General features: G+C 47.9%; 1 protein-coding gene across 6 annotated transcripts in view; it reads right to left on the bottom strand.

The window, feature by feature from the left end:
* Positions 1 to 4,806: 4,806 nt before the first annotated feature.
* CELF5 (CUGBP Elav-like family member 5) overlaps positions 4,807 to 11,839 on the bottom strand; it is a 50,331-nt gene continuing 43,298 nt past the window's right edge. For 5 of the 6 annotated variants that reach the window (XM_043466135.1, XM_043466140.1, XM_043466137.1 and 2 more), the window contains one exon: positions 4,807 to 8,277. In XM_043466135.1, coding sequence (XP_043322070.1) covers positions 8,150 to 8,277 — 128 coding nt within the window. In that variant the 3' untranslated portion in view covers positions 4,807 to 8,149. The remainder of the gene's footprint in view (positions 8,278 to 11,839) is intronic. The other variant, XM_043466136.1, reaches the window with a different exon arrangement.

The following is an 11,839-nucleotide window of genomic DNA, read 5'->3' as shown; positions in this document are numbered from 1 at the left end:
CAGTCACCCAGTCTCTCTGTATTCCCCATATGTGAAAGAGATCCCACCTCCTGGGGTGATAAATGAGTTACACCTAATAGTACACTGGGAACTGTGCCCAATGCATAGTATATGCTCAATAAACAGCCATTCATCTCAGGACATTCCAGGCTTGCTTCCCTTACAATTCAATGATCCACATGAATTTGAGAATTCGCCTATCCAGTTCCAAGCAAACTTTGTAGGGATCTGAGTTGTGATGAAGTTCAAGGTTCATCTGGGAGAGAACTGATCCCTTAAGATCGTGAGTTGCCCCAGGTACCTCCGTCACCCAGTTCACCACTTGTCTGCTTTTCTATTTATGTCTTTCAGTAAGATCTTATCGTTTTCTGTCTACAGGTTTTTCTGAGGTTTATTCCAGGTACTTAGTAGTCTCTGTCATAGTTGAGGAGCTTTTGCTGATGTGTTACTTACCACTGCTGCATGATGAATTACCTTAAAACTTCATGGCTTAAAACATTTCCTAGTCTCAGAAATCTAGGGGTGCTTAGCTGGGTTCTCTGCTTTAGGGTCTCCCACAGGCTGCAATCAAGGTGTTATGCTGGTATGGTGTCTCATCTGAAAGCTTGACTGGCGCAGGATCTGCTTCCAAGCCCAAGTGGCTGCTGGTAGGCTCCAGTTCCTTGCAGGCTGTTGGCTGGAGGCGGCCCCCCTCCCCACCCACTCCTTGCCCTGAGGGCCTCTCTGGACAGTGGAGCACTTGAGTTAAATGCAGGTATTTCCCCCAAACAACTCTCATACCTGTCATCTCCATTCTTTCATCTTCAAAAAAAGAATATTTGGGGACTTCCCTGGTAGTGCAGTGGTTAAGACTTCACCTTCTAAAGCAAGGGTTGTGGGTTCAATCCCTGGTCAGGGAGCTAGGATCCCACATACCTTGTGGCCAAAGAACCAAAACATAAAACAGAAGAAATGTTGTAATGAATTCAATAAAAGACTTTAAAGATGGTCCACATAAAAAAATCTTTTTTACAAAAGAATATTTAAAACTAATTCTTAATTTCCTAAATAATAATATATTCACCTTGTAAAGATTGCAGCTGAGGTTCAACTCTGCTTCATCTGGGCCTCCAATTCTTCACTTCCCCAAACCAACCCCATCAGTATTTTGGTAAATATACTTCTAGCCTTTTCTTCTCATTCTTACAATCATATACATGTCCCCAGAGAGAATGTTCTAAATATGTATATTCTTTTTTCTCTCTCTAGCTCTCTCTCTCCCCCATGTTGGATCATGCTCTCTCTGGGAGAATCCAGCTGCCATGACATGAGCAGCCCTGTGGGCAGGTCCATGCAGTAAGGAACTGAGACCTCCAGCCAACAACCATGTGAGGGTGCCAGCTTGGATGCAGCTCCTCCAGCCTCAGTTGAGCCTCAGATGATGTCTTAACTTTGACTTTGTGAGAGACCCTTAACCACAACAACTCAGTTAAGTTACTCCTGGATTTCTGATCCATAGAAACTGGGTGAGATAATAAATGTGTGGGGTGTTTTTAGCAGCTAATTTGAAGATGGGATATTTGTTATGCAGCAACAGCTAACTGATACAACCTGCATGTCACTTAGCCTACTTTCCCAGGATAAACACCCTACCTCACAACCAAGACTCAGCCATCCTAAGCACACCCCTGAGTCACTCTATGGCGATCCTCAGGTACAATTGCTGTCTTGTACAGGTGCACATTTTAAATGTTTAATGACTTTGAGGTAAATTTAAAAGCTTAAATTTTACTATCTCAAATAACAACTTGAACTAAGATCTAATACATCTCATTTCAGCCACTACACAGTACAGGGAAATGGGATAGCACAGTGGTTGAGACCGACCTGAGATCCTGGGTTTACCTCCGGCTGTGCAGCCTCGGGCAGGTTAGTTAACCTCTCTGAGCTTCAGATTACTGACTCATAAAGTGAGGCTATTGATAGGACACACCTCACAAGGTTGTGTCAGGTTATGTCATGTGCAATGTTTAGACTGGTGTCGTCCAAGAGAACTCCAGAAGTGATGAACAAGTGGCTCTTGAGCCCTTGAAATGTGGCTTAGTGTGACTGAGGAAATTACAGATTGATAAACTGATCGAAATCTAAATAGCCACAGGTGGCCAGTGGCTACTGTATTGGATGACATAGGCTTGCAACAATACCTGGCAAACAGTAAGTGCTTAATAAATGCTTGATAGAAATATTACCCTGCCCAGTTGTTCTCCAGAATGCCAATTTACACCTCAACAGCAGCACAGAAGTCACCTTAGGTGTCCTATTACACCCCTCTCCTGCTCAAAATCCTCTGTGACTCCCTATTGACATCAAGATAATGTCTCAGGGAATTCCCTGGTGGTCCAGTAGTTAGGACTCCCCACCTCCACTGCAGGAGGCATGTGTTTGATCTCTGGTTGGAGAACTAAGATCAAACATGCCATATGCCATTGCCAAAAGAAAAAAAAAAGGTAATGTTCCAGATTTGTTGGTCTCATTGTGATTACTTTTAGCACATTGCAAATTACTTTTTCTTGTGGGGATGGAGTACTTTTGATTTTTTTTTTTTTTTTTGTCTTATAAGTACTTTCTCCTCAACTGCAACTTTGTAGGGCAGAGACAAGGTCCAGTACATGGTACTGTTCAGTCACAAAAGAACCTCTGTAACCCATCACCTCTGCATCCATCTCTTCACCCAGTGCTGTGGTCTTAGCCAGTGGCCCAACTAAAAACCATATCCCAAGCCTTTGAGCCTTTGCCCACGCTGTTCCTTCCACCCAGAAAACCCTTCCAGGTGAAGTCGGACTCACCTTTCCAACTCCCACCCGAGCTGGGCCTCTCTGCTGGAGCTGGATCAAGCATTTCCTGTCTCTGAGCCTCAGTTTCCTCAACTGTAAAATGGAGTCATTGATAAGATTAAAAGACATAGTTTCTGCAAAGCCCCTGGCAGGACATGAGTAGCTCATTAAATTAAGTGTTTAGTATCCCTCCCATGAATTTGGAAAGGCTCAGCTTGGGTGTGGCCACCCCCTCTATTCACATCCCCACTACAGGCTCTTACCCTGGAGCCCACTCTTCTGCATCCCAGGTCTCAGGATTTTTCTTTTTTTTTTTTTTTAAGGACCTTTGAGGACTTCACTGGAGTGGGGCAGGGTCTGCAGACTGTCTTATATGTGCTTTTTCAGCCAAAGCCAATTCCTTTCTTGGATCTTACCTCCTTCAGGTCTCACCTCTTCAGGACACTTCTGGGTCCTTGACTACCTCAGCTACAATGGGGGGATTTCTCCCTCCACATTCCAATTTGAATCTGTTGTGTAACATGTATTGGTGAGGATGTGGAGACATGGGAACTCTCATGAGATGCTGGTGGGAACACATAGTGACCAGGACCCAACAATTCTGCCCTTAGGTATGTACCTTAGAGAACTGAGGTGGGTGTTCAGACAGAAACTTACACACGAATAATTACAGTAGTGTAATTCATAGTGACCAAAAAGCAGACCCAAATGCCCATCAATGGATGAATGGTCCATCTACAGACCGGAATATGATTCAGATTTAAAAAGAAGAGAAGCACTGACACTCGTTACAATGTGGCTAGACCTTGAGAACAGGATGACAATGCTCAGTGAGAAGCCAGACACAAAAGGACACATAGCCATGGGATTTATCTGGTGGCCCAGTGGCTCAGGCTCCATGCTTTCAATGCAGGGGACCTGGGTTCTATCCTTGGTTAGGGAACTAGGTCCCATATGCTGAAACTAAGAGTCAAATGGCGCAACTAAAGATCCCATGTGCTTCAACTAAGACCTGGCACAGCCAAATAAATAAATAAATATATTTTTTCTAAAAGAAGCAAGGTCATTTTGCTACACACCTGAAACTAAAACAACACTGTAAATCAACAACATCCCCAATAAAATTTTTAAAAAAGAAAAAGAGGATACACAGTGTGTGATTCCCTTGATGGGAAACGTCCAGAACAGGCAAATCCGCAGAGAGTGGGTTCCTGGTTGTCAGGGGCTGGGCAGGGAATGTTCATGGGGACAGGGCTTCTTTTTGGGGTGATGAACTCTATCGTCTGGGACTAGAGAGATGTGATGGTTGCACAACATTGTGAATGTACTTAATGACACTGAACTGTACACTTGAAAATGGTGAATTTTACCCCAATTACAAAAATATGTATTGTACGGTGTCTCCCCCACCCAACCCCTGGCTGCCTCCTTGAGGCCAGAGCCCAGAACCATCTGGTCACTGCTATGTCCCTGATGGCCAGCATGGGGTCAGTCATTCAGTTGCTGCTGTTCTAGTCGCTGAGTGGTGTCGAGTCCTTTGCAACCCCATGTTCTGTAGCTCACCAGGCTCCTCTGACCATGGCATTTCCCAGGCAAGAAAACTGGAGTAGGTTGCCACTCCCTTCTACAGGGGGACCTTCCCTATCCAGGGATTGAACCCTCATCCCCTGCATTCACAGGTGGATTCTTTACCATTAAGCCACCAGGGAAGCCACAGTCATTCAGCTGGTATTCAATAAACAGTAGACATTTGTTGAATGAATGAATGAACGTGTGAATCAACAAACTTAGGCACCTGCTCTTCCTGAGAAAGAACGCTCCACTTCTTCAGTGTCTGGATGATTCTGTCAGAATTCAGCTGTGGGAACATCAAACCCTTCTCCCCACACACCCCTCACTCTAAATCCGGGTTCATCTCTAACCCAGGCACCCTGCTTGACCGGAAGCACGTGGTCTTTATCGACGAGAGGAGGGCAAATGAGGGTGGGCCCAGTCCTTTAGCAAGTAAAACTTTTATTAAATAAACTTTCAGTTTCTCCAGACCAAAGAGAGGCGTTTTGGACATGAAGGTGATGACTGCAGCTTCTCACCTGAAACACGCCACAGTGACAAGGACCTCGAGATTCAAAGCAAGTCAACTCAAAGTTCCCTCCAAGTCTTTTTCTCCTCTGTGTGTGTGTATGTGTGTGTGTGTGTGTGTGTGTGTGTGTGGCGGTTTGTCTCCAAAAGTCAGTTTTGCAAGTTGAAACTTCATGAAATTACTCGTAGCAGAAATAAAGTACATCGTACAAATCACGTCGGTCTTTGATGTGGAGTATAAAAATGGTATTTACAGCCAGTAAACATGGACCAAAGGACACACACCACTGCACGCCGGCACGCAGTCCCAAGCAGGCCTGGCGGGGGCCAGGTGGGGCAGGACATAGCCGAAGCCCCGTGACCCCTGAGCACACACACGCAGACTCACAGAACACAGGCACACTAGAGAGGGTCTCGGAACAATTATCAAACTCTGGAATATCGAAACAGGTTTGTCAGAAGAGTTTTTTTTTTCTTCTTCTTTTTTTTTTTTTGCTTTGTTTTTTTTTCTTCCTTTTTTTTTTTTTTTTTTTTTGCTTTTTTGTTTTTTTCTGGGTCCGTCAACACATTTTGGTAGAAACAAAAGGGAATGCTTTTTTTTTTTTTTCCTTTTCAAAAATTTTTTTTTCTCTTGAGCTTATGAAGTTCTCTGGTGCCTCCTCTGGCGTGAGGCCCCACCGGATGTCCAATAAAAAAAAAAAAAAGAACTTGACTCTGTGCTTCAAGGGGGGTTTTCACGGTTTGAGTGGCTATACAGAGGCGCCCCACGGGATATCCCTCCCCGCCCCAACTAGGAAACAAAAAAAATCCATTGTCGTTTGCTTTTCCCCCCATTTCTTTTCTTCTTTGTACCTGCTCAGAAAGACCAAAAAAAAAAAAAAAATCTTTGTAGAGGTATCTCCGGTGAAGGGGTGCTGGGCCAGCGCACACTGGGCTCCTCCGGTGCACGTGGCGATCTTGGTCATGACATTGTGAATTCCAGGCTGGTGATCCAAAGGCAGGGAGGGTGGCTGCCTGCCCTTGGGAGGGGGCTCGAGGGCTGGGGGGGCTTCCCCCGGCCCTGTCTGCCCCCGACGGAAAGCTAAGGGCTATTGGCCACATGAGTAAGGCTATGACTGGGGGGTGGGGGGAAGGGTCGGGGGAGGCCAAGGGGTCTCTTTTGTGCCTACATCCGGAGAAGGCAGGGCCCTGGGACACGGGGGAAGGGGCTCAGGAAGCTGCAGCTAGGACCAGGGACACTGAAGCCGGCTGAGCCCTCAGGCCCACGAGAATTATCGGTGGCGGGGGGGTCAAAAGTCCTGGAGGTATATCGCGTTCGTTGGCTGATTCCCAGTGCTTGACCGGCGCCCTGGTCTGACATGACAGCGGGAGGTGGGGAGACACTGGGTTGCCCCACCAGCCTCAGCCCTTCTGAGCGTCCCTGCTGGGTGACTGGCCCAGGGTCACCTTCTCTTGGATGGAAAGAAGTCGGAAAAGTTTGGTCCCATGATCTATACTCAAAAAATATATATACTGTCTATAGCTCTATATATATATGCATATATATATATAGGAAAAGTTGCGATTTCGTTTGGGGAAGCCATGAAGGTTGTGTGTGTGGGAAGGGGGGTGGAAGTGAGGAAATCTCCATGGAGGGGGCAGTGAACCCTTGGCCCCCACCTCAGGAGTCCCCTGAAGACCACGAAGCCCCTTCCCCACTCCATGGGGCCTTGGGCAGCATTTCACATTTTGGGGAGGGGAGCAGGGGAAAAGGGAGAGGAGGGGAGGGGGCTGGTGTCCAAACTCTGTTGTAATTTACGGAAAAGTCCTGGATCAGTTGGAAGCGGGAAACCCTCCTGGGGTGGGAAGGCCCCTCACCTGGCGGAGAAGGGAGGGGCGTTAGGGCGCCGCGTCAAGAGAGGGGGAGGGTGGGCACGTAGGTCGACACATCACCTCCCACCCACTCCCCTGCCCTGGCCAGACTGGGATCTGGGACCCCAAGGACCCCTATCTTTGCAGAAAGAGTCCATTTGGGGGTTTGGAGGTTGACACACATGGCCTGGAGGGGTCGCTAAGCCCGGTGTCCTCGTCTGGCCACCGGGCACAAATATTCGTTTCTTTCCGTCTCCTCTCCCCCACTCCCTGTGGCTCCATGAAGCAGCACCCCGCCCCCATTTCTGTTCACTCGTGGCGCTGGAGACAGTGCCTGGTGCACAGGAGGTGCTTAGTAAAGACTTGCTGTCAGAGTGTTCAAAGCGCGCGGATCACAGATGTTGGCTTCCGGTGGCGGGTCTCCGAGCATGCCCCCAAAGACCCACAACCCTTGAATCTGTGGGTGCTGAACACCCTCGAATCTGTGGGTGCTGCCCTGGCAGAGGGTCTGGAAGCAGACCCTCACTGAACACATACTTCACACCAGACCCCAAGGTGGGGAGCCTCTGTGATGACCGCGGCAACGGTGGGTTTAGCGGAGAAAAATCGAAATAAGTTATCAAGAGCTTTCCAGGTGGCGGGTCCTGGGCCCAGCTGGAAAAACACCGAGTGCCCCGTGTGAATCCACCCCGCAGCCCCTGGGGGAGGCCACGTGCATGAGCCCATTTCACAGATGAGGCTTGTCGAGGCTGGAGCACAGTTATAAGTTCCCCCACTGGCCCTGGAGGCTCATGATGGTTCATGCCTCCAAAGAAGTGATGAGTTGACAGGGTCGTTCACTCTGATGGTGCAGACATTAGGGGATTTGTTCGTTTGTTCAGGGGATTTCCCCCCCACCCTCACCCCTGGCATGCCCCTGGGTGGGGCAAACATTCCACTCTCTCATCAACCCACTGGGTGTGAATTATGCCAAAGGAAGGGCTCCCAAAGAGGCTTAGCAGGGAGAACTGATTCTTAGGACAGGACAAAAGCCCCTCCCCATGGCCTGCCTCAACCCAGACCACGCCCACCTCTCAGGTGAACTACTCATCCTTCAAAGCCTTCTCCAGGAAAGATTCCCTAACTGCCCTTCCCACCCCCATCTTACTGCTCCGGTTCCAGACCTGACCATGGGGTGCGGGTAGGGGGTTGAGGGAACTGGGGTGGGTGGGTGTCTTTGTCCAGCTCTGTCCCCATCAACCAAACCTGGGGGCTCCCTGAAGCCTCTTGCAGCATCCCCCCAGCCTGGGGAGGGTTTGGAGAATGAGGAGAGGGTGCGGACAAGACGGGGTGGGGGGGGCCGGGGCGGGGCCGCCTAGCGGCTCACCTGGGCCAAGCCCGCAGCCTCTGAGTGGCTGTGGGCCCGGTCAGTAGGGGTGTCCCGGGTCTTTGGGCCGCTTCAGCTGCACTTTGAGCCTCTTCATGCCGATCTGAAAGCCATTCATGGCCTGGATGGCAGTCTGCGCGCTGGCCGGGTTGTCAAAGCTCACGAAGCCTGCGGAGACCGGGGTGGACCCGCGATGGTGGGCAACGCGGGCGTCCTCGGCTCGCTCCAGTGCTGCAGCCCTGGCTGCCCGGCTTGTGGGGTCCTGGGGGTGGGGGTGTGCGCTCGCAGGAGCAGACGACCCAGGGAGGTAGGGGGGCTTCCCAGAACACGCACAGCAGTCCTGATCTGGTTCTGACAACCCTGGGGGCTTGCATGCCTCTGGGGATGGGGCACTCACTCCTTCCCTGGGCTCTGCTCTGATGAGGCTTCCCAACTGATGGGGGGAGAGGGGGACAGGTGGGGCTTCTGGGGGTCCAGGGAATGCCACGGTCTCCCCCCACCACCCCAGGTCCACCTCCTTCTAGGCTCTGGATCCCTACCTTTTGCCTCCTCTAAGTGCTCCATCCATCTGGGGTCTTGTCTGTCCATCTGACTCTTCCTGTCTGTCTCCGTGTCTATCTGTCCTTGTCTCTCTTCTCTCCTTGTGTGTGTGTCTTTGTGTTTCTTCTCTACGTCTCTCCCTCCCTCTCTTTTCTCTTTTTGTGTCTGCCTCTCTCTTTGCCACCATCAGTCATTCCAGCCCCAGATATCCCCCAACCTGGACCATCAGAAACACTCCAGCACACCACTTCCTGACACACACACCTTAAGCTTCCACCACATAATTCCCTCCATCCGGCCCTACTCCTACCCCTTACCTGTTGGTTCTCATAGACTTCCTGGGGGGCTCTGCAGAGGCTACAGGGGCTGGGGGCCACCCCAGGGGGAGGGGAACCACATGTGTGAGCATTTAGGGGCAGGGTACCTGAGATCCGTGGGAGAGGCAGAGAGGTCAGGCAGAGAGATGGTGGGATCAGGGCTGAGGGGTCTGGCTGAGGCCCACGGGGAGCCATAGGGGAATCTGGAAATGGGGTAGGGGGGGTGTCTTCATATCACTCACACCTCCCATTACACAGATGAGGAAACTGAGGCTCAGAGAAGGCATGTGACCCCCTGACTGCTAAATGTTATGGAGGTTTTCTTTTTTTTTCTTTTTGTTATGGAGGTTTTCTTCCAGAAATTTCTTTCTTCTTCCTAGAAGCAGGATGCTTCCAGAAGCAAAAACAACACCCAGTTGTGGATGTGACTGGTGATGGAAGTATAGTTCAATGCTGTAAAGAACAATACTGCATAGAAACCTGGAATGTTAGGTCCATGACTCAAGGTAAACTGGAAGTGGTCAAACAGGAGATGGCAAGAGTGAACATTGACATTTTAGGAATCAGTGAACTAAAATGGACTGGAATGGGTGAATTTAACTCAGATGACCATTATATCTACTACTGTGGGCAAGAATCCCTTAGAAGAAATGGGGTAGCCCTACAGTCAACAAAAGTGTCTGAAATGCAGTACTTGGATGCAAATTTCAAAAACGACAGAATGATCTCTGTTCGTTTCCAAGGCAAACCATTCAATATCATAGTAATCCAAGTCTATGCCCCAACCAGTAAAGCTGAAGAAGCTGAAGTTGAATGGTTCTATGAAGACCTACGAGACCTTCTAGAACTAACACCCAAAAAAGATGTCCTTTTCATCAAAGGGGACTGGAATGCAAAAGTAGGAAGTAAAGAGATATGTGGCAAGGCAAATTTGGCCTTGGAGTACAAAATGAAGCAGGGCAAAGGCTAAGAGTTTTGACAAGAGAATGCACTGGTCATAGCAAACACCCTCTTCCAACAACACAAGAGAAGACTCTACACATGGACATCACCAGATGCTCAATACGAAAATCAGACTGGTTACATTCTCTGCAGCCAAAGATGGAGAAGCTCTATAAAGCCAGCAAAAACAAGACCAGGAGCTGACTGTGGCTCAGATAATGAACTCCTTATTGCCAAATTCAGACTTAAATTGAAGAAAGTAGGGAAAACCACTAGACCATTCAGGTATTACCTAAATCAAATCCCTTACGATTATACAGTGGAAGTGACAAATAGATTCAAGGGACTAGATCTGATAGACAGAGTGCCTGAAGAACTATGGACAGAGGTTCATGACACTGGTACAGGATATAGTGATCAAGGCCATCCCCAAGAAAAAGAAATGCAAAAAGGCAAAATGGTCTGAGGAGACCTTACAAATAGCTGAGAAAAGAAGAGAAGCTAAAGGCAAAGCAGAAAAGGAAAGATATACCCATTTGAATGCAGAGTTCCAAAGAATAGCAAGGAGAGATAAGAAAGCCTTCCTTAGTCAATGCAAAGAAATAGAGAAAACAATAGAATGGGAAAGACTAGAGATTTCTTCAAGAAAATTAGAGGTACCAAGGGAACACTTCACGCAAAGATGGAGAAAATAAAGGACAGAAATGTATGAGCCTAATAGTAACAGAAGATATTAAGAAGAGATGGCAAGAATACACAGAAGAACTATACAAAAACGATCTTCATGACCCAGATAACCACGATGGTGTGATCACCCACCGAGAGCCAGACATCCTGGAATGCAAAGTCAAGTGGGCCTCAGGAAGCATCACTATGAACAAAGCTAGTGGAGTTAATGGAATTCCAGTTGAGCTCTTTCAAATCCTAAAAGATGATGCTGTGAAAGTGCTGCACTCAATATGCCAACAAATTTGGAAAACTCAGCAGTGGCCACAGGACTGGAAAGTCAAGTTTTCATTCTAATCCCAAAGAAAGGCAATGCCAAAGGATGTTCAAGCTACCACACAATTGCACTCATCTCACACACTGACAAAGTAATGCTCAAAATTCTTCAAACCAGCCCTCAACAGTACGTGAACCATGAACTTCCAGATCTTCAAGCTGGATTTAGAAAGGGCAGAGGAACCACAGATCAAAGTGCCAACATCTGTTGGATCATAGAAAAAGCAAGAAAGTTCCAAAAAAACATCTACTTCTGCTTTATTACTATGCCAAAGCCTTTGACTGTGTGGGTCACAACAAACTGTGGAAAATTCTTAAAGAAATGGGAATACCAGACCACCTTACCTGCCTCCTGAGAAATCGGTATGCAGGTCAAGAAGCAACAGTTACAACTGGACATGAAATGATACACTGGTTCCAAATCGGGAAAGGAGTATGTCAAGGTTGTATATTGTCACCCTGCTTATTTAACTTATATGCAGAGTACATCATGTGAAATGCCAGGTTGGATAAAGCACAAGCTGGAATCAAGATTGCCAGGAGAAATATCAATAATTTCAGATATGCAGATGACACCATCCTTATGGCAGAAAGCGAAGAAGAACTAAAGAGCCTCTTGATGAAAGTGAAAGAGGAGAGTGAAAAAGTTGGCTTAAAACTCAACATTCAGAAAACTAAGATCATGGCATCCAGTCCCATCACTTCACGGCAAATAGATGGGGAAACAATGGAAACAGTGACAGACTTTATTTTTGGGGGCTCCAAAATCACTGCAGATGGTGACTGCAGCCATGAAATTAAAAAACGCTTGCTCCTTGGAAGAAAAGCTATGACCAACCTAGACAGCATATTAAAAAGCAGAGACATTACTTTGCCATCAAAGGTCCGTCTAGTCAAAAGCTATGGTTTTTCCAATAGTCATATATGGA

Source organism: Cervus canadensis, chromosome 4 (assembly GCF_019320065.1).
Source record: "Cervus canadensis isolate Bull #8, Minnesota chromosome 4, ASM1932006v1, whole genome shotgun sequence".
NCBI lineage: Eukaryota > Metazoa > Chordata > Mammalia > Artiodactyla > Cervidae > Cervus > Cervus canadensis.
The sequence above is the reverse complement of the archived record's forward strand: the minus strand, read 5'-3'. Positions and strand labels throughout refer to the sequence as shown.